The following is a 24075-nucleotide window of genomic DNA, read 5'->3' on the forward strand; positions in this document are numbered from 1 at the left end:
TTCACCCCCAAAAGAGTAGGCTTTAGTGGTAACTAAAAGAATATGACAGATTTGATGTGTTGATTGGCCCGTATTTTTTTCTTCTTTTGGAAATATTTATTGTATACAGCTTCTATAAGTTAATAAGTGATTAGAGTCATTTCCATGCATCAAAATAGTTTTCTTGGAATTGCAAGCTTTTCTTAAGGCATTTTGATATACTTATAAGGTGTCCTTTCATCTGCCACAGTAGAATTGTTTCTTAAAAGCAGTGACCATAGTCATGCATTCTTGCATTTATTCTTTTATTCAACAAACTTTTTTTGAATGGCCATTATTTGCCAGATGCTAAGACTAAAAAGACATTCAAGGCACTCCTAGATCATTTGGTGGTAGTGGTAGAAAGCAAGAAGGAGCTAAACACTGTAAAGCACTTTTTTCTTTTGTAGTCTAGATGCTTCCTTGGTTTCATCAATGACACATGCCTATTTCATTTTAAAATAGTTAAGCTACATTTAAAATTTAACTTCACAAATTCCATATCCAAGGTGACACAGACCAAATTTTACTGCTATTGAAACCACCAACATACTACCATAGAAGTTAGACGTTTCTCTACCATAGCTAGTATAAAAACTATTTAAAAAATGATATTAAGTGCTGTCAAAAAGTTTTAACTCTCCCAGTTGTCATAAGAAGGGAAAAAAGAATGTATCCCATTACCAGGCAGTTTCAAAGCTATTGATTACAAATTAAAAAATTAAAAGCAGAATTCTGTTTCTGGTCTTCATTATAAGAATCTGAGTATTTTTTCAAAGGCAGAGAGAATGAGTTAGGAGACAGCAAGGTTCCCTCTTGGTTCGTTTTCCCATCATCTTCTGCCTTTTCACTCTAGGGGTTCTTCAGCAAGCGCCTGAAAGGCTCCATCAAGAGGACCAAAAGCCAATCAAAGCTTGACAGAAACACGAGCTTTCGGCTTCCCTCTCTTCGCAGTGCAGATGACAGGTAGGAGTTCTCTTGATTAAAGCAAAGAAAGCAGTGAATTTTGATAAGGCATTTTGGTTTTCTCTAACTTTGCATCATTGACAGATGGAAAGATCCAATACAAATGTTGGCTCAAATATCCAACCAGTTTTTATATAATATCGGAGAATGTATGAATACCTAAGAACTAATTTAAGGATCAGTTGTGCTGTTTCTGTAGAATCAAGTTCTTGTGGTCAGAGGTGTATCTTTCTTTTGTAGAATGACTAAGGGATGATGATGCCAGTGACTAACATTTTTGATCACTGTACTATGTGTTTTGTATGCATTACCTTGATTAATCTTCATAATAACCCAATAGTATAGATAAATATTATTATCACCATGTTAGAGATGAAGAGTGTGCGGAACAGAAAAAATCTTACCCAAGGTTATACTGCTTAGTAAATAGCAGAAATGGTATTTGGATTTGGACAATTTGGCCCTAAGTGTCTATGGTTTTCATTACTACATTGTTCTTTATACATAATATTTGGAATTGATCTCATATTAATTTGCAATTACTTCCAGAAGACATGTTGAAAAGGAAGCCTGAATTTCAATAATTAGGTCCACCTCAAATGCCTAGCTTGCTAAGGTTAACAACCTTCTAAAATAATGGAATATATACTAGCACACATTGGTTATATTTCATGTCTCCATAATGTTCCAAAATATAGGAAATAGTACTTATTGTGTCTTAACACATCACCACCACCACCAGTATTTATCGATTGTTTACTCTGTGCCAAGCATTTTTATTTTATTTCTTATGGCCTTACCTGCAGCATATGGAAGTTCCTGGGTCGAATCTGAGCTGAAGCTGTAGCAATGCCAGATCTTTTAACCCACTGCACCAGGCTGAGGATCAAACCTGAACCTTCACAGAGACTCAGGCTGCTGCAGTTGGATTCTTAACCCACTGTGCCACAGCAGGAATTTCTGTGCTAAGCATTTTTAATGTAGCTTCTCATGTAATACAACCCTAGATACTGTTATTATGCTCATTTTACAGATGAGACACTAAGGCAGAAGAGATTGAGGCACTTGCCCCAGTCACACAGCTAAGTAGTAGGGCTTGGATATAAATGCATGTCTGCTTTTCATAATGATGCTCTTATTTATACTTGGATTTGTTTTCCTTTTGGTAGTAAGTTCATTATTGTCAGTTACCTGCATAACAAACAAAAATAGATTATAATCTCTATAATGGCAGATTATGCATTTGCCAGGCAGAGAATTACTCTCCTTATTTTGTACATGAAGTAACTTGCCCCCCATACTGAGTTGATGAGAGGCTACTTCTTTATCAGCCACATTAGAGATGTTCTGTGGAATTTGCAAGTCTGTCCAATTTGCAGTATAACTGTATCATTAAGTATGTCTTTTATACCTATTTGTTTTAAGGTAATCATATAAAATTTTTTTCTCATGTTTTTCTTATAGATTTATTTTGCAACCTTCATCGTTGTAAGAATTCAAAGCATTTTATAAATAAACTTCAATAAAATAGAATGACACATTTTTCCAGAATACTGGTTTTTAAGACCAAGGATATGGTGCAGTAACTAAAATGTTTCTAATTCAATAGCCAGTTTCTGCAGCCTCATATATTAACTTGGGAGATGAGATATTTTTTGTAGGTGGGCTTCTTTTTTTTTTTTAAACTTGTACTAAGTATCACTTTTTTAACTTCAAACAAAGTACCCAGTCCTATTGTATTTGGCTTTAAGTAGCTTAAAGGAATTCTTGGATTGAGTTACCAAGAGATTATATTCTCCTGGAGTCTGCTATTGCTATTATATAGTCAGCATATTTTTACCCTTTCCAATGACTTAAATTCGTTATATGTGCTTCCATGCTGTCCTGCTTCAATCAATAGTAGTATCTCTCTGTCTCAAATACAGCTTGATAGAAAGGTGCTAGTAACTCTCAGATATCAATCAATCTTTTTTATTTTTCAAATCCATTTGAATAAGTTTTCCTACATAAAAAATTTTCCCAAACTTTGTTTCTCTTTAATAGGGAAATACTCACTAGAAGTATAACTGTATCACAGTTAAAAAAAAAAAGCAAAATCAAACTTTCTTGTCCTCAGATTATCCAGACAGGTAAATAGAACTAAGGCACAAGAATTATCAACTGAGTTCTTCAATTTAGTACCCTTACAGGTATGATTAGAAATTTTCCTAAGACCTCTGGTCTTGTGTCATATGCATCAGTTGCCAAAATTAGATCATTTCTTCCCAAGTGGTATATGGTATCTAATCTAAATAGAAAAACATTTCTTTCTTTCTTTCTTTTCTTTTTTTTTTTTTTTTTTTTGTCTTTTGTCTTTTGTCTTCTATCTTTTTAGAGCCACACCTGAGGCATTTGTCAGTTCCCAGGCTAGGGATCACATCTGAGCTACAGCTGCCGGCCTACACCACAGCCACGGCAATGCAGGATCCAAGCCTTGCCTGCAACCTACACCACAGCTCTCAGCAACGCTGGATCCTTAACCCACTGAGCAAGGCCAGGGATCGAACCCGCAACCTCATGGTTCCTAGTCGGATTCGTTTCTGCTGCACCACGATGGGAACTCCAACATTTCTATTCTTATAGCAAGTTGACAGAAACTCTAGGCAAACCTAGTAAGCTGTCCCTTTTCTCAGTTTTTTTAGGGGCTGCACCCATGGCTTATGAAGGTTCCCAGGCGAGGAGTATAATCGGAGCCGTAGCCGCCAACCTACGCCAGAGCCACAGCAACGCAGGCTCTGAGCTGTGTCTGCGACCTATACCACAGCTCATGGCAAGGCCAGAACCTTAACCCACTGAGCGAGGCCAGGAATCGAACCCACAACCTCGTGGTTACTAATCAGGTTCATTAACCACTGAGCCACGATGGGAACTCCTTTTTTCAGTTTTTTAATTGAAGAGTAAAATATGCTTGTGTCTTTGCTGTCTAAAAAAAAAAGGTTTAATACATAAGTACAGCTTAAAAAACAATTAAGTTCCTCTTCACCTTCCTTTTTTCCCTATATAAATAGCCTTATCATTAATAGTTTGTATATTTTCAAACCTTTTTAAAATCCATACCTAAATGCACACAGACACATCTTTTGCTTGTTTGCATCTAAGTGAGATCATATTGTGTGTATTACTTTGTGACCTAGCTTTTTAGTAAAAATATTGTGGACACCTTTATGTATCAGTCATATAAATCTACATCGTTAAGCAAACAGCTGCCCACTTCAAGTGCTACAGGTTTTGTAGCATATGTACTTCACGTCTCTGTGATGGATATTTTAATTGTTTCCCCCTTTTTGGCACAAACAGGGTGCAACGACTATTTTTTGATATGTACCTTTCTGTCCTTATGTGATTGGGTTAGATTTTCGAAGTTGAACTGCTCCTTCAGAAAAAGTAGTACTAATTTCCATTTGCACCAACAGATGAGGATTGCTTTCATCCTTCAAACATCCTTACATTTCGTCAGAATGATGGGCAGCTAATAATATTAAACACATAGACAGTATGTACTACGTGTGACACCATTCTAAGCACTTTACATAAACTAACTCATTTAATCATCACAACAATCCTAGTTAACAGTTGTGACCTAATTTTGAAGATAAGAAAACTGAGAGCAATTGGTAAATTGCACACGGCCACACAGTTTAGAAAATGGCAGAACTGCCGTTCAAATCCAAGAAATCTAGCTCTGGAGGCTCCATTCTTAACCATTATTCCATATTGTCTCTCCAAAAAAGGGCATGTAGGGAGACATTTCTTTGTTTTAATTTATATTTGCCGAATGCCTAGCAAGTGGAACATTTTTTTCACAAGTTTTCTTCTATGGCTTACATATTCATCCCTTTGCCCATTTTTTTCTGTTGAACTGTTGTCCCTTTTCTTATGGTTTGGAGTAGTGCTTTCTTTATTATCAGGGATTACAAGCCACTATAGTGCATGTTGTTAAAATTTTCTTCCAATCTGTTGTTTTAAAATCACTCATGTTTTAGATTTTCATCGGTCCAATATGTCAGTCTTTTTCTTTGTGGCTCATTCGACCAAATCTAACCAGAACATTGAACTCAAGAAGCTAGGATCACTTTCTCTTTAAATTTGTCATTATGATACTGTGCACATCACTTTATCTCTCACTTCAAGAGGAGTAAATAGTCTATCCACAGGTATCAGGAAGCTAATAAAGTAGTGATCATGGTATTATGAATTCTTCAAGGTTTTTGATAACCACAACCTTATTTGTACTCATATTTTAAAAGATAAGATGGTTCTCATAAGGTCTAAGTTACTGCTTTAAGATGGCAAAAAAAAAAAAAAAAGTTTTAAAGGAGTTAATGTCATCTAAAGAAAGTTTACTTTGTATGATCAGTAAGCTTCTCTGTGCAAATGACCATCGAGTATTTTAACATGCAGACTTCATTGATCAAAAAGACCTTAATGGGTCCAGATTTGTCTAGCCGATGATCTGCAAGTCATAAACGCTGCTTTGAGGCTCTGATGGAATTTGGTACCAGTGTGGTTTGGGGGATCAACTTAAAATCACCCTTAAACTCAAAATTTCTTTTGTAAAATTGTGGGGCATAGGCATAGCAAGTAAAAACTTGCCAAATAATTAATTTTTCTAAAAACCAAATGTCTTGATAAACAGTAACATATCTAATTGTGACATTTACGTACAGTCTGGTAAACCATGTACTACCAAGAATGTAGAGAACTAAAGACACAGCCCCAACCTCAAGGAGTCCAATAAAAGAAGTAAACATCCAGGAGAAAATATTATAGGTGAGGAGAGATTATTTCTCATTGGGTGGATCAGAAAGAACTTAGAGGGCAGCGGCCTGTGAGTGGAACCTTAAAAAACAGGTATAATTTGAACTTAGAAACAGATAGCTGGAGAGAGCATTCCTCAGAATGGAAATAATAAGCAAAAGCAAAGAGTAGGAAATCACAGGGCTTGAAATATTGAAGAGTTCATGGTATGTGAAGGCATGAGGTAGGAAATGATTAGAAGGGGAAAGTTGCAGTTTTTAAGTTGATAGGTAAAAACTTTGTGTTTTTTTAATCTTGAGAATGACTTAGTATAAGAAACAGAAATACAAACTCCGTCCTTGATAAAACTAGGAGAAATCTGAATGATGGATTACTTTAAGTAAGAAGATCAAGTGTAATTGCCTGCAGAAGGCAATTTTATCACATACCAAAATGGAGAAGCCAGATAAAGATACAGATATGCACCAGAGACAGATACCAACATTTGTGTTCCCCTATTACAATTTCAGCTGGTAATTCTATTCCTAAGTGTATCCAAGAGAAAGGAAAACATATATCTTCACAAGAACCTGTGCATGAATGTTCATAACTATTATTTATAATAGCTCAAAAGTAGTAATGACCCAAATGTCCATGAACTGGTGAACGGATATACAAAGCTTGATATATCCATGCAATGCAGTATTATTCAGTCATAAAAAGGAATGAAGTACTGCTACATGCTACAACATGGATGAACCTGGACAATTTTATGCTAAGTGAAAGAAGCCAATCAGAAGACCACATATTGTATAATTACATTTATGTGAACTGTCGAAAATATGCAAATCTAGGGAGGCAGTAGATAAATGGTTGCCAGAGGCTAGGGATATAGAGCAGGGGGAAGTAATGAATGAAGAATGACTGCTAATGGGAGTTCCTCTTGTGGCTCAGTGGGTTAAGAATCTGACTGGTATCCATGACGATGTGGGTTTGATCCCTGGCCTTGCTCAGTGGGTTGCTCAGCATTGTCGTGAGCTGAGGTGTAAGTCACAGACATGCCTCAGATCTGGTGTTGCTGTGGCTGAGGTGTAGACCAGCAGCTGTATCTCCGATCAGACCCTTAGCCTGGGAATTTCCATATGCAGCAGGCACAGCTGTTAAAAAAAAAAAAAAAAAAAAAAGAATGACTGCTAATGGACATGAGGTTTCTTTTTGGAGTGATGAAATGTTTTTAAGCTTAGCTTGTGGTGATAATTGCACAACTCTGAATATACTGAAAATGGTACACTTTAAATGGATAGAGTTTATGATATGTTGATTATATCTCAATAAAGACATTAAGGTTTTTTTTTTTTTTTAAATACCAGCTGGCCAGGAAGTACTCTGCAGTGAAGCTCATTAATCTGTAAGCTCTATTCCAGCACACACAGCTTCCATTGAGTTCTTTTATCTTAAATATAAACAGATGGCCAAGAATCTCCAGATATTTGAGGAAATTCTTCAACATGAAAGATAGAGAGAAAAATAAATAAATAGAAGAGAGAAAAAAAGAACCCAGAAAAAACAGAGACAATGCATAGAGCCAAAAACAACTTCAAAACATAATGAATATATTCAAAATATAAGATTATGCATCTAGGAAACAAATAAAAAGATGTTATAAGGAGCCTTAATGAAACAAGAGAGCTTGGAAATTGAAATATAAAAGCCAGACTTGGAGTTCCCACTGTGACTGTGGGTTAAAAATCCTACTGCAGTGGCTCAGGTCACTGTGGAGGCGTGGGTTTGATCCCTAGCACAGTACGGTGGGTTAAGAGGATCTGGCATTGCTGCAGCTATAGCATAGGTCACAGATGAGGCTCAGATTCAGTCCCTGGCCTAGGAACTTCCATATGCCATGGATGCAGCCATAAAATTAAAAAAAAAAAAAAAAAAAAAACCCTAAAATCGAGTCAGTCTCCCAGAAAGCGAAACAGAAAATGAAAAACTCTATCCAGAAGATTCTGATAAAAGAGAACTTAGAAAACTGGGAGAGGAAATTGCCCAAGAAATAATATAAGAAAATTTCCCCAAACAAGCAAATATAAATGTACAGACTAGAAAGGCCACCAAATTTCCAACATAGTGAATGAAAAATGACAAAAGACTTTCAACACACACACACATCAATTCATATCATCATGAAAGAGCACAACACTGAGGCTTTAAAAACTATCTTAAAAGCTTCTAGAGAGAATATGTCATGCACAAAGGAGGTGTGGAAAATTCTCAACAGAAATATTGACAATCAAAAGTCAATGAAGCAATGTTTTCAAAATTCTAAGTGAAGGTTATTTTCAATCCAGTATTCCATACACAGCACAGTCCTTAAATGTCAGATCGAGGAGTTTGGGCTTTATCATATAAGCACTGAGGAGCCTTTAAACATTTTTGAGCGAGGAAATGACCTAATCAAAATTGTGGCTATGTATAATTTCAGATGACTTGGTTTTCTGAGACTATGTTTGGGAGGCCGATTAGCAAAAAGCTATTGTAAGAAGTAATGAAGACTCTAAAGAGAGTAGTGGCCATGGGAATGAAGAGTCAGAAGCAAGATAGGAGGAACATTTTAGAGGCAAAATCAATAGGATGTCACAAAGTCATCATTGTTCCAAAGCCATCTAATCAGATAAAAGCCAGTAAAGTGATTTCCTAGAATCGATATTGGCAGCGTTTTCACATTAAAACCATGTCATGTGGAAGGGTGTTGGGACAGGAGAAGAGTCTGTATTGAAATGCACTTTGAAAAGTATGAAAAACTAGGAAATGCTGAAAAACCATGGTCATACCACATTTCAGGCATTCCAGGATTTCGAATGCCTGTCAGGTTGCCAGCCTTGCTCTGGAAGTGCTGCTTAAATTTACCAGTATCTTGAGGTAAAGATAAGCACATAAAATAGAATTTTCTCATGTCCTTCAAATGTTCTTCAAGTAAAAATCTTCACACTATGTCTTTGGTTCTGAGGCTCACTGACAAAGCATGGTTATAAAATAGTCTGCTTATTTTTCATCAGGAGCTACCGAAGAGTAAGTGTGATGTTCATTTGCAGGGTGTATATACTCATCTTCTTGAGTGTCTCCTTTTAGACTAATTCTTTAATTCTTTTCTCTTTTTTTTTGGCATTTTTATGTTCACAAGAAGTTGTAAAAATAGTACATAGAGTCTTGGAGCCCTCCCCCCAGTGGTGATATCTTATAACTGTAGTGTAATATCAAAACCAGGTGATTGACACTGGTATAATTCTGTAAACTAGACTACAGACTTTATTCAGTTTTCACCAATTTTTTGTATGTGCTCATTTGCGTGCAGATAGTTCTATGCAGTTTAGTCCTATGTATAGATTTGTGTAACTACCACCACAATCAAGAGACAAAATTATTCCATTACCAGGAAAGAACGCCCTCTGCGACGACATTATAGTCATACCTACCTCCCTACACCATCCCTGTCCCCTAGCAACCGCTTTTTGTTTTGTTATTTCAAGAATGTTATATAAATGGAATCATATAGTATGTAGCCATTTAAGACTGTCTTCTTTTTCCCCAACTAGATAGAATGCCCTTGAAATCCATCCATTGGATGAAATCCATCCAAGTTGTCCATTTATCAACAGTCTGTTCCTCGTTATTGCTGAGTGGTATTCCATTATATGGATATATCAAAATTTGTTAAACCAGTTACCCACTGGAAAACATTTGTTTCTGGTCTTTAGGAATAAAACTGCTGTGAACAGTTGTGTACATATAAGTTATCACTACTCTAGGGTAAATATGCAAGTTGCTGAGTTGTATGATTAGTACTTACTTAGGTTTATTTAAAAAAAAAAAACAAACTACCAAACTATTTTCCAGAGTACCTGTACCATTTAACATTTCCACCAGCAATTTTTATGGATTTTGTGTGTGTCCCAAGAGGTTTTTCACCTATGTTTCCTTCTAGAAGTTCTAGGGTTTTGTTTTTATGTTTAAGTCTGTTCTCTCCATTTAGTTAAGCTGTGGTTACTCTATATAAAAAGTCCTGACTCAAAGCCTGTTGGTGTTCAGTTTGAGATAGTAATCACCCCAGGCAAGCCAATTGCAGGGAGTCTGCCTGCTTATTGAGAAGGGAGTGTTGTAAACCACTTACATTCTTCTGATCTACTCTTCCCATCCAGCTTAATTACCCATGGTTTTAGGTGCCCTCCAGATTTGGGGCAAGGGGAGACAGAAAGGAATAAGAAAGTTTTAGTACTGTCTTCGCCTTGCATGATGCTCTCTGAGCCTGGCATATGTTTAAAACTGACTCTCCTATCTTGGGGTACTTAAGTGGATTCTACAGAAATGTCTCATCTCTGAGGAGCTTTTAGCTATGGCTTTATTGAGTGTAGCGGGTACATCTGTATTCTAGGTGTTCACTTGCATACCTTCCACAGTTTCTAGGAAGGAATTCTTACTGTTCTGGTCTCTTCACCCTCCCAGTCCTCTTATCCGCAGGAAGTAGTCACACATTCTTTGCCCTGATGAACCTCTAGGAGTACAGCCTAATCCAAAATCATCAACTTGGGCTCTGCCACCAACAATTAGTCATTGCTCATCATCTAGATTTCCCAGATAAAATCAGATCCCATCCTGTATGCATTGCCTACCCATATCCGTAGTGGGGTGGGGAGGAGTAGGAGGAATGAGCCACACAGCTTTCTCCCCAAATTCTGTCTCACAAAATCCTTTCCCTTCTCCATACTCTCACCACTTTCTGTAGTCTTATTCCGAGAGGTTTGAGGTAATGGAATTGGTTCTAAAACATTTCCTTTGTAAATTCTACCATTTGTCTAGAACTTCACTTTCAGCATGCAACATCTGTTTTGTCTTAGAGTCACAGTTGAAACTTTACTATCTCATCACATATGTATATAATACGTTGTTAATCTACAATCTTTAGCATAATGTACAAAATGGAACATGGCTCCGTCCATCCCTAACTCTCTGCACTGTCTCCTACCACTCTACCGGTAGTTCATCATTTACTTACTGTGCTGTTCCATATTTTTCTACTTTTGATCTTGCCGCCCTCTCTATCCCAAATACCATTTCCTATTCCTCCACCCTGTCCTTTGACAGGTTTCACTTCTCATTCATACTTAATGCAACAACCCAAATTATGACCCAAATCAGGAGTCATATGCTCCCTGACTTCTTTTCCGTGTTCTTATGCATCATCCTAGACTAAGCACCTGTCCCATAAACCCACCCATGGCCAACTGTATGTACCTTATTGTAGGACTAACCACTTTCTATTGAATTTATCTTTTTCTTTTTTTTTTCTTTGTCTTTTCAGGGTCGCACCTGCAGCATATGGAGGTCCCAGGCTAGGGGTCCAGCTGGAGCTATCGCCGCCCTCCTGCACCACAGCCACAGCAACGCTGGATCCAAGCTGTGTCTGCAACCTACACCACAGCTCACGGTAATGCTGGATCCTTAATCCACTGAGCGATGCCAGGGATCGAACCCACGTCCTCATGAATGCTAGTCGGGTTCACTAACCGCTGAACCACGATGGGGACTCCGAATTTATCTTTTCATGTTTCTGTTTACTGCAGCAAATTGGAAGCTTCTCAAGTGTACAAACAATCTTTGTATCCCTACCCTCTACCACAATGCCTGTCCTATTAAGGAACTTAATTTCTTGGCCCATTTAGACTCTGAGGAGAGTCTAAACAAACTCTAGATAATAAGGATGAAGAATCTCCTTCAATATGGTGTACTTGGGTAGAATGACAGCTTCTCAGAAATTATTGGATTCGAGGCCATTAATTAATCAATGCAGTCTAGCTATAGATTATAGAGTTTCCTTTATCCATGTTTACTGGCAAGGGCCAATTAATGAGACCTAAGTTTTAGGAGCTAAAATCCAATTTAAGTTTCTAATGTATCATGATAGCATTTTAAATTCATTAGAATGCTTTATCTTGTTTGTGTTCTGTTTTGTTGGTTTTTTTTTTTTAGGGCCGCTACTGCGGCATATGGAGGTTCCCAGGCTAAGTGTCTAATCAGAGGCGCAGCTGCCAGCCTATACCACAGCCACAGCAACACCAGATCTGAGCCACATCTGTAGCCTACACCACAGCTCATGGCAACACCAGATCCTTAACCCACTGAACAAGGCCAGGGATCGAACCCATAACCTCATGGTTCCTAGATGGATTCGTTTCTGCTGTGCCACGATGGGAACTCCAGAATGCTCTATCTTAATAAATAAAAATATTTTCATACATTTACTCCTTCTGTCTTCATATTCTTCCAGCGAAGATTATATTCAAGAATAGCTACCCTGACTTCAACTAGACGAATAATTTACATAAATTGAACTAATGCGTGTCACATCACTGTGAAACAACTATGTTTACAATGATAGTCCCACTTGTATGGTACTGTACTTTAAACGATATTTGTAAAATCATAGATGACTGCATTTCATTCTCGCAGTAACTGTGTGAAGTATAGGAAGAGGAGTCGTTATCCACATTTTACAAATGCAATAACCAAGGTTCAGATAGAATAAATTATTTGTTCCATGTCACATGGTTGGTGAGTGATTTGAGCCGACATGAATACATAGCACTTTTTGCTCCAAGTTGAGTGTCTTTCCCATTATACTTTTTGTTGCATGTTTTCATAGGAAGCCTTACCTCCTAAGATGATTAAGAAGGAAAAATCAAAGGGCAAAATCATACACACACATATGTACACATAAACACGTATACATACGCAAACATACTCATAACAATAGCACTTAAGAGTAGAATACTATGTAGTAATAATGAATGAGTCAACTTATGGTCATTATATTTCCACAGTTTGGTAAAATATAAAACTAACTCCTCCTATACTCCTGTCATCTCCCCTTCCCTCCAAGTCCAAGTGGATTAGATGAAAAAAGCACTAAAAGAAAATATAGCTGGATTTCTTATGATCTTGAAATGGAAGAACCCTTTCTAAGCATAAACTGGGGTAAATACAAATATGACAGAAAAAGTACTAATTTACTTAATTTACAAATAGTATTTACATATCAGTTAAAGTTCAGCAATTAGAAAAATAGTTTAAGGGAGTTCCCATTGTGGCTCACTGGGTTATGAACCCAGCTTGTATCTATTAGGATGCGAGTTCGATCCCTGGTCTCACTCAGTGGGTTAAGGATCCAGCGTTGCCATGAGCTGTGATATAGGTCACAGACACGGCTCAGATCCCGAGTTGCTGTGACTGATGTAGGCCAGCAGCTGTGCCTCCCATTCGACCCCTAGCCTGGGAACTTGTATATGCCACAGTTGCAGCCCTAAAAAGCAAAAAAGGAAAGAGAGAGAGAAAGAAAAAAAGTTAGTTTAAGAAATGAAAATGCTATTCATAATTCACAGAAAAGAACTGAGCTTGCCAGTATACCTGTTAAAATGTCCTTGGCCTCATAATTAAAGAAATTCATACTGAAACGATAATGAAATACCAATTTTTTGGCAAAGATTTTGAAGTTAAGCCATATCTCATTTTAGTGACAGCATGTAGAAGCATGCACTATTGGTAGGAATTTAAATAGATGCTCTTTTATTGAGGATACATTAGCAAAATCAAAGCTTTAAATGTGTGTGTCCTTTGACCTAGCAGTTTCACATCTGAAAATGTCAGCTGTGAATACACTCACGTGTGTACTAAGATATTTTCAAACCTGGGTGGTAATCAAGGACTGGTTAAACTTAGGTGGCATCAAGGACTGGTTAAACTTCTAGAGACCCATATAGGGGAATACTAAGGGGTCATTAAAAAGAGGCCGATTATATCTTTTTGTTCCAATGTGGACAGAATTCCAAAATACACTCTTAAGGAAAAAAAGGATAGTAGAATCCCATTTGTGAGTGTATATTATACATCTATCATATATATAATATTTGATATATATGCAAATTATATAACTGCTCTGCAGTTATATGCAAAAAATTTCTTAGGCCACAAAAAAGTGTTAATAGTATTTTCTATAGGAGGTTGAGGGAGGTACCCTCATATTTTTCACCTTCTAGCCTTCTGAGCTCTTGGAATTTATTACCAAGAACATTTATTACTTTATTATTTAAGGGGGGAAAGTGATTAATTGGAGAAAACCTTCAACCCCATTTCAACTTCATGTCTCCCTTAGCTATTTCCCGGTTGCCACTCCTTCACCATCAAACTTCATGAGTTATTCTTCACGGTCTCACATCCTATTCATTTTCCCAACCCTCTGCAGCCTCATTTTTGTCCTTATTTCACTGAAACTGCTCTTGCCAGCATCTCCAATTATCTCTCAGTTCATATGCCCAGTGGCTACTATTAATATTTTAACACAGTCTATCTTCTCCAGTAATGGACAGTCCATCCTTCTTAAGAGTTCTCTTCCCTGGGCTTTTATGATACTTGAGTCTCTTGGTTTTCCTTCTGTCTTTGATGTTCTTCGATCTCTTCTGGCAGTTTTGTAGATTTAAATGTTAGCATTTCTTAGGTTATTTTCTTAGGATCTTTTCTCAGTGTGCATGTTCTCTTTCAGTTTTCACATTACCTTAGTCTGTTGAGGCTGCTGTAACCAAACATCTTAGAGTAGGTGTTTATAATCAACAGAAATGTATTTCTCACAATTCTGGAGGCTAGAAAGTCCAAGAGCAGGATTCTGGCAGATTTAGTGTCTGATAAGGACCCACTTCATGGGTCAAAAGATTGTCTTTTCTCTGTGTCCTCAGATGGGGGAATGGGTGATGCGTCTCTTTAGAGTCTGTGTTATGAAGGCACTAATCCCCTTCACCCGGGCTCTAGCCTCATGACCTGGTCACCTCCCAAAAGTCACACTCCTGTACAGTCACATTGGAGGTTAGTATTTCAACATAAATGGGGGCGGGGCACAAACCGTCCATCCCATGGGAATATCAGACTTGTACTCAACTCGATTCTGTTTCTCCCCTGTCCTCACCGGGCATTGCCTCTCACTTCTCATCTCTGTAAAGAACTTTACCATCTTTCTACACAGCGGTTCATCCTTGACTCCCCTCTCTCTGATGCCCCCAGCTCTGCAGTCATCAAGGCCTGTTTACCACTTACCACCCTAATCCATCCAGTTCTTCGGCATTTCTGCTGCTCTAGTTCATTATATACTCAGATTACTGTCACAATCTATATAAACCAATCTCTAAGTCTTTCATGATTTCTCTTCCCTCTGGGTTAGTCTCTTTCTCCACTCCTTAGCCAAAGGACATCTCTCTTAGTCAAGACATACGTCTGATCATGTCATTCACCCTCCACCACCCACAACCTTTCTGTGTCCATCCACTGGTCTTGTGATCAGATTGGAACACTCATCATTACTATGGGTCCCAAGATAGTGTCTCTCAAGCCTCATTATTACCTACCTGTTGTCTCAGCCCCAACATGAACACATTGCATCAGAGCCACACTGCTGAATTCGCTTCAGTTCCTCAAACACGCCAGATTTGTATATTCTCTCTACAGGGCTTCTCATATGCTGGCTAGTCCCTCTAGAACTTTCAGTTCTAAAACCTCTACATCTGCTTAGAGCTAATTCCGTGCCATCTTCCAGGCCACAACCTCACATTAATTTTACCTCCAAGAAACTTTCTTTGAATCCCCAACTGAAGGCCCAGGGCAACTACTATTGCTCGCAGAGCCGCTTTTGCATTCTTTTTCGTTAAGTCTTCTCACACTGTATCATATTGGATTGTTAGCTCACTAGATTATAAGCTGCAAGTGCAAGGCCCTTGCCCTTCTTCTTCACCACGGTTTCCTTGCGTCTGTCTCTAGTGCAGTGCCTGACACATAGTGCACAGCAAGTAACTATTGAATGGATAGACTGATTCATACTATATTCATTTATTCAGCCAAGTAAGAAACTAATGGGAAAGCAAATAGTCATGAATTTAGGAATGATTAAGAAGGCATTGAACTTTATCAGTTTCTTCCTTTTTTATCATCCCTTTACTCATACTTAATTTTATGGTAACAATAAGACTAAAAGTCTAAATTTAGAAAAAGAAAAAGGAAAGTTACTAGTCTTTCCACTCACTCTTAAAGTAGTATGTTAATTGAATTGGTTTATGAGTGTGATCTGGTTTAGTTTCATTCTTTTAAATTCAGTATAGTTATGTTTATATTGAATTTGTTTAATGGCACTAGTAGATGTTTACTCCATTTACAATTTAAGGACCGAAAAAAGGGTATATTGCAATTCAGTAGAGTTTCTGTAAAGATATTGTTCCCTGGTGTCTGTCATATTGCAGGCTAGTTGGGTTCTCCCCTTCAGTACATGTTTTAATATTTATAATCTTGTCTTCATTCTTTGCCGCCTTCATTGTCTGCACACATGCATATGTACCAAAATAGATTGAATGTCATTTTTTACTGTGATAATAAATTTCCTTACCATGAGTTTACTCATTTTAAGAGAAAACTCAGCCTGACAAACATCGTTCTTTACCATTAGCAGCTGGGCTCATTAGACCATCCTGTCTAGAAGCTGAGAGCAGAGAGAAGGAAGGTCAGCAGTAGATGTTATGTTTCCATAAATAGTGTTTTTGTGTGAGTGGTTGTGTGGTATTTTTTAAAGCTAACACAGAAACCAGTGAGTAATATAAACAGCAGGGACTGGCTTTAACTGCAGCAGGTAGATCAGAGCAGCTCGTGGCATCAGAATCCTCTGGCAGGACATTTTTCTAACACTCAAGGAGAACTCTGGTGAATGAGCTCTAATTCCTTTCGTTTTTCTTTTTAATCCAAGGAGGGAAACCTTTACAGAAGAGGAAAGGATCTGCTCTTTCAAACACAAAACATTAGTTGGATGTTTTCGCAGATACTGGGTTGAAAAACAACAAAAATCTGGGGACCAAGTAAAGCTGCATTTTTCCCAAAGTAAAAAGCTCAGGTGCAACCTTTAAAAAACTGATTAGCTCCTATATAGATTTGTTAGTAGAGTTTTAAGATATGAATTTGATTAATTTCTACCTGGGAAATCTTAAAACAAGGTAAAATGCCGGAGGAACACATACTGGTAAATACAAGCGTATATTGCTATACCCAGTTTACAGCCGAGCTGTCTTTTCACAAATTCAGCAAAGCCGTCTGAAATCATAACTGCCATGCCAAGCAGAAATTCACCTGCACTGAAGTATAGGATTTTGTGTGGTGATAAGCATTTTTTCCCAGTTATATTCCTAATTAAAAGTTTCCCAAATTTGGAACTGAATCTGTAAACATGTGGCAGATTGAGCCAGCACATCCAAGCACCATTGGCGCTTTAGGGAAAATATGCTTTGTATAAAATTGGATGGTTGAGCTGGGGAAAATCCAGCTGTGTTTCACTTAACATTGCGTGAATCAGACTTCTTTGACTCCTTTTTTTTCCTTAGTGAATCCACTAAGTGTGGTGTGTTTGTTGGTACCCCACCCCCCAACCCTTCACTTTAGTCTTTTAAGCCTGATTTCAGATAGGGATGTGGGTTAAAACAGTATAATGTTCATTCTCTGTAATGAGTAGTAGAAGGCTTCTCCTGCCTTGTCGTTTATCTCTTAAATAGGTCACATGCAGCAGGTAATCTTCATCAGCAAAGCAATTAGATTTTTAACCCTTACCTATCACATTGCTAGAGCTTGAGGTTGTCTGCTGACCTTAAAACAAAAATATGAAGGATACTTAACAAGAAGTAAAATTGCCTGTGGGAAGCAGTTTCCCAGTTAAACCGAGGAATAGTCATATTTGAGCCCTGAATTGTTACAGGGTGTTTGGGATGATGGAGGTTCAGGAGTCGGGGAGCCAGGGTCAGGAGGAGAACCCTGGCCAGTAGTCAGGGATTCACATTGTCCACTGTTGAGCTGGGTTTCTTGATGAAGGCCACTGTCAGACTGGATTAGGAAAAGTTGTTTTACACTCCTGTTATTCTCTCAATAAAGCCACAGTCTGCTTTCCGTTAGAGAAGTAAATGGAAGTGCCCTGCAGAGCTGCTAAAACTCTACTTAGCAGATCTAAGAAAAATCAACTCATAGGAAGGTACAGGAGAGGGTAAACGTGATTTAGAGGAGACTTGGCTACTAATGATATTATATAGAAACATTTGCACAGTAGTAGCTCCCCCTATCTCCCCCCCCCCCACATCCCCGCACCATTCCCACGCTGCTTGATCTTCCTGTTTACTGTCATCCTGCTTCTCTGGGACCTATTTTTGTCTTTTCAGAGACACTTTCTTCCCAGTACAGGAAGGATTTGCTTATTTATTCAGTAGCCATGTCAAACATATTAGAACTTTAGTGTTCAGTTCATGGGCATAGTTGTGCATATGCACAGAAACACACTTAAATGCTGAACAATAGATGATTCTGAATTATATGTTAATGGTTGAAATTTCAGTAACCAGGAGGATTTTTTTAATTCTAATTCCAAATGGCTTGGTTCTAATATCTGTTCATGGCTATATTTGGAAGTTAAACCTGAATATCACATGAAATTTGTTCAGCACTGGAAATACAGTAACTAAAGAATTTTATCCAGCTCTCTCTCTCTAAAAGGAAAACAGTGTGTAACTCAGATAAGTTAGTGTAAAACAATACCTAGAAACATGAAACTAGGGTAAGCGCTGCAAAGGAAATAGAACGGATGTCAGAGAAGATTGCACTTGTAAGGTGGGATGTGGCGAATACCTTTTAACAGGGGGCTGGAATCATCTGGGCAGCAGCTAAAGCTTCTCAGCTTTGTTCTCTAGCAGAGTTAAGACATTCTCCTCCACCCCCAGAGTTGCCTCAGTTTTTCTCCTACAGCTTATGACTCTAAAATTGTTCATGGACATGGGTGGGGTGTTGCCGTTCCTTCTTTCTGTCTCAAAATGGTCACGTTTGCAGAGCACGCTCCTTGAGTCCTTCAAGCCACAGCTTCTCCCTGCTGCCTTCGGCTCTAATCTCCTTATAGGTGTAGCACCATGGCAACATGCCCAGCCTAGAGCCCTGGAACCTTGTTTGTGTTACCTGAGGGGCTGGATGCCGCCTGAGGAAGAGAAGGAGCATATCCACCTGTCCTACAGCCTCTTTGGAAGATGCCTTCATATTCCGTTGTATGTGTTTCTGTTCTGCTTCTATTGAAGACTTGAAATCACACCTGGAAAGCATTTTCCCAAAGATGCTGAAGGTGGCAGGGGAACGTGGCAGGGGAAACCATCTTCTCTTGGTTCCTGTCTTCTAAACACAGAGTTGTTTTCTGAGGTGTAGTCAGACAGCGACTCTCTGTACCGTGGCATATGGCACCGCTATGATTTGGGGTTGCACTGCAAGGTGGCTGTACAGTTGCTTCATGTAGGTAGACATTTACTTGGTTGGAGATAAAATGCATTTATGTTTTAGTATATTTTCCTAGAGAGTTTTAAAAAGAAAAGTAAGCCTTTTGGTATACCTGCTTCTATTTTAAATGTACCTTCATCTCTCCTGTTGAGAGGCTCACTCCCAGAGCAAGAGAAGCTTTTCCCCTCCAACTGACTCTTCCTGGGGAAAATGAGCTGCAGTTGTTGTTTCGTATGTTTAAGAAAGATTACAGTATCCCGGTGCCTCAGCCAGGCTTCCTATGAAGCATATTGGGAAAGGTTTTATGGTCATTACATTAAACTAAAATTTGCTTTTGCATTTAGTTATGTCGTTGTATCCAGTAGAACAAAAGAAATGTGAAGCTGTTACATTGTTATGTATTTTTAAATGATTTTTATTTTTTCCACATTGTTATATTTTTATGTGCAAAACATTAGGTGGCTTTTGTGCATACTTTATATTATCAGTAGTGAATGTAATTATTGACTTTTTGACCTTCCAAAGAGTGCCGAATATTAGAACAAATGTTTTTCACTCTAAATGTTAAGTAGTGGTTGGTTTTTCAATGTGTGGAAGAAAAGAATGGACTAAAATCCTATTGCTTAAGTTGTTTTTTTGGTATTGGGTTTGATTAAACAGTGCTGGAATGGAAACAGAAAGAGCAGCCTTTAGTGATAGTTTCCTGTATCTCATTACGTTATAATTTAACTCAAAGCTACTCTGGCATTAAGAATTTCAGTTCATTTTAATGTTAACATTGTTATTTCGAGGAAGTGAATGAAACTGCTTGTTTAATGTGTTTTACAAAAACAAATGTCTTTCCACAGGGCATTTCTTTTATCCCTATTACTGGGTACTTCTGCTTGAAATTTATATATTTAACTCTGGGTGTTTCAGTCAATAAATACTGTAATTGTTGAGTAAAACTGCCTAGCTCTCCCGTTCTGGATTTAAGAATGTTGTTTTATATTGTTCTTATTTTGTTTGGCCTCACTGATTCTTCCAAGGGGAAGGCAGTGAAGTACTAGTTCCTATAGTGACAAGAGTCTCCACATTCCTTTGAAATAACCAGGGAACAAAGTCAGCCAGAATGCCTGACTGTTAGCAAAAATCTGTTCTTTTAGATGAGAGTTTGAAGATTTCTCTTGCAGTGGGAAGTTTCTCCAAGGCATTTTTTTTTTTTTTTTTTTTTTTTTTGGCTGCACTCATGGCTCACAGAAGTTCCCAGGCCAGGGATTGAAACCCAAGCCACAGCAATGACAATGCCAAGTCCTTAACCACTAGGCCACCAGGGAACTCCCTCCAGGGCATTTTATTCTTTATTCATATTTGTACAGTAAAGCTGAGATCTAACCAGATGCTTGCCAGAAAAGAATTCCATATTGAGATGTAAATCAGACCTTTTGAAAAGCCGGGTCTTGTGCTGAGAAGTTTGGCTTTGATTCTGGATGTGTGTTTATTCTGCCAAAGCAGAAAGAAACGGAATGAAGCTTCAGCCACTACTATTTTGTCAATGATAAAAGAAGGTAAAGCTGTAGCATGGAGGAAAAAAGCCTGTCTTTTGATAACACCTTTGCATAAAAAAAGAATGTATAAGATAACTTTGGATAGTATTTCTCTCTCCAACATAGAAATGAGGATAAAAACATTGTCTGTGGTGGAACCTTGGGCTCCCTTGAGACTAGTAAAATTATAGTGCATTTTTGCGTTTTGTTAAAAAAAAAAGAAAGTGTGTATGCACACATGAATATGTATGTGGTTTATATGTGCCACACGAATATGGTACGATGGTTATTTTTACAGATTATCAATTCGCACATTTATTTTTCACTTGGGCATTTATACATTTGTTTTTAGCCTCCATTGTCTTTGACCTTTATTTTCTTTTTGACCGAGTAGTGACACTGTTATGAATACTTTCCTCTCCCTTTAGGTCTCGTGGGCTGCCCAAACTAAAAGAGTCACGTTCACATGAATCCTTGCTGAGCCCGTGCAGTGCAGTGGAATGTCTGGACCTTGGCAGAGGGGAGCCCGTATCAGTGAAGCCACTGCATAGCAGCATCCTTGGCCAAGACTTCTGCTTTGAGGTAAAAAACTGTAGGAAGAAAGAAGAGTGGATGATAAACAGATTTTCTATCCAGTACTCTTATGATTTCATTACCGGTAATGATGATTTGGTCATCTTAACTGGTTTTCAGTTACTAAAAACTACCTACTTGGGGAGGAAAAATTAGGAATCTGCTAGTCTAAGTATGTTGATGATTATTATTAACGAAGGCTGCTCATTCCTTTTGGCCTTGTCTGCTTTCAAAATAAATGAGTTTGTAGTGCATTTTCCACAGAGAGCACATGATTAATAATAACTTATTAAGTTTGTATTTGAATTTTTTTAGCATTGGTAAAGATATCACACAATATGCTATTATTTTTCTCCTAAAAGCCCAAGCCTCCAGTTTTAATGATTCTTTGAGGAAATTGACCCAAAAGCATATTTTTTCCCACTAAAACTTGGGCAGTTCAAGACCTGGGACCATGTCTTACTTATTTCTATAATCCTCTGCACCTAGGCCAGATCCTGGCACATTCATTGCAGGTGCCTAATTTCTTGAATGAACAAATTGCCCTTCACCAGAAAATTATGAGTATCACTTTTCATAAGGTAATTTTCCCTCCCAAACTAAATGAACACAGTTGACCATTTGCACATTTAATTTCAAAACCATCCATATATTTGTTAACCATATGATTTAATTAATTAACATGAACTTGCAAAGTTACTGTTGATGCGTCCCGTGTTAGATGCTGTAGAACTTGAAAGATGTTTGATACCTGTTCTTATGGACCTGCACTATCCAACAGAAATGCAGTGCAAGCCAGGTGTATCCATGTGTATAATTTTAAGCCTAAATGTTAACACTTCGACATGTAACTAAAAATTATCAGTGAAACTTTTTGCATTCTTTTTTCTTTTTAAGCTAAGTTTTCAAAACCTGTTGTGTATTTAACACAGCATGTCTCAGTTTGAATCAGCTGTATTTGGGGTGCTCACTAGCCATGTGTGCTTAGTAGCTACCGTATTAGACAGAATGTAGCATCTGATCTGATTCAGTAGGTTATAATCTGAGATTGTGTTAATAGGTGAGCACACATCAGCAATTTGGACAGGTCATTTATTGGTGTCATTTTGTATAAAAATCACTTGAATTTTGCCACATTTATGGAACTCAGTTCAACAGATTGTGTGCCAAGCCATGTGTTAGGTTCCAGGCATAGAAGACATCGTTTCATTTTGAAAGGACAGTGATTGTGATCATCAGGCTCACCCAATAAATGACTGGAAATCAACAAACTGATTGTCTTGTGGAGGAGGAACGGGTTCCAGAGTAATTCAGTGCTGGCAACTCTTTAATTTCCTGGAGTAGCCTTCGTGTTCAGTACTACAGTGGTGGCAGTCCCAAGAAATTTGATGAGCTGTTGTAGAGTCCTTCTTCCCTTTTTAGTTGTTTTTTTATTAACTCACTCAGAATTGAGCCTATTTCCTTGCGAGTAATTTTTAAAGGTTTAAATTTAATTAAAAGCTTTTGATTTTATTCTTTCTAAGCCAGTTTGAGGTTCCTGCGCTCAACGGCCTTTGTCACCGTACCTAAATATGAATGTAGATGCTAACTGGACAACAAAGTGAAAGGGAATGTAGATGTACACGTAGATATCACAAAGCCAGCAAAGGGTATTTGGGTTTCCAGGTGGTGTATGACATCCGGGTTCATAGCATGTCCCTAACTCTTTTTCTTTTTTAATTTTTTCTAGAAATTTTACAGTTTGGCATTTAGTTATATGAGTTATATGACACGTTTCAAGGTGATTTTTGTCTCTGGTGTGAGATAAGGGTAAAGGTTAAATTTTTACATGGAGGTCCACATTTTCCAGCACCATTTGTAGAAAAAGCTTATCTTTTTCCCCTTTTTAATACCTAGCACCCTTATCTCTCTCTCTCTCCTCTGATTACATGTGTATTAAACTGTTTGATACTATTCTGCAGCTCTTGGCATATCCCTAACTCTTAAATGATACTGCTAAGAGGACAGAGCCCCCAAGCCCTGTGTTTCCTTTTCCTTATCTCTAATCTTTATCTTGAAGGTTACCTACTTAAGTGGAAGTAAATGCTTCAGCTGTAACTCGGCTTCAGAGAGGGATAAGTGGATGGAAAACCTTCGTAGGACAGTTCAACCAAATAAGGTAATGGTGGCTTTGAAGGTCTAAAAACAATGAAAAACACTATAAGCAGTAAGTTAGTTGATAGATGGTAAATACAGTAATAACACCTTAAATTTTACAGATTTTTTTTCTTTAGGGCTGCACCCACGGCATATGGAAGTTCCCAGGCTAGGGGTCAAATCAGAGCTGCAGCTGCCAGCCTACACCAGAGCCACAGCAATGCCAGATCCAAGCCATGTCTGCAGCCTATACCACAGCTCACACAATGCCAGATCCTTAACCCACTGAGCAGGGCCAGGGATCAAACCCCCATCCTCATGGATATTAGTCCAGTTCATTACTGCTGAGCCACAATGGGAACTCCATTAAATTTTATAGAACATGTAAACAAGTACACATTATATCATCTTGTGCTCAACATAATCTTATCAGCGATATTATCATGATTTTACCCGTGTGGTTAAGAGGTCTCAGAGAAGTCAAGTTGACTTGATCAAGTCAAAAGCGAGTACATGATAGAAATGGGAATAGAACATACGTTTCTTAATTACTGACTTACCTCTATTGTATGTGCAGAAAGCTGCTCTAGTTCCCACAAGGCTGGTTATTTGAGAACTTGCATTTCCGGATGGTATGTTGTAGCCCAAGTGAAATAGAATGTGTGTGGCTAAGAGTTCATCTTCAGCAGTGAGATAGCATTCCTCTTCATTA

The 24075-nt window shown here is 38.0% G+C and overlaps 1 protein-coding gene across 17 annotated transcripts in view; it reads left to right on the forward strand.

The window, feature by feature from the left end:
• Positions 1–24075, forward strand: part of RASAL2 (RAS protein activator like 2) — a 388515-nt gene that overhangs the window by 321532 nt on the left and 42908 nt on the right. For all 17 annotated transcript variants that reach the window (XM_021063720.1, XM_021063713.1, XM_021063721.1 and 14 more), the window contains 3 exons: positions 875–984; positions 21083–21236; positions 23287–23385. In XM_021063720.1, the coding sequence (XP_020919379.1) occupies positions 875–984; positions 21083–21236; positions 23287–23385 (363 nt within the window). The remainder of the gene's footprint in view (positions 1–874; positions 985–21082; positions 21237–23286; positions 23386–24075) is intronic.

This window comes from Sus scrofa, chromosome 9, assembly GCF_000003025.6.
Source record: "Sus scrofa isolate TJ Tabasco breed Duroc chromosome 9, Sscrofa11.1, whole genome shotgun sequence".
In the NCBI taxonomy this organism is placed as follows: domain Eukaryota; kingdom Metazoa; phylum Chordata; class Mammalia; order Artiodactyla; family Suidae; genus Sus; species Sus scrofa.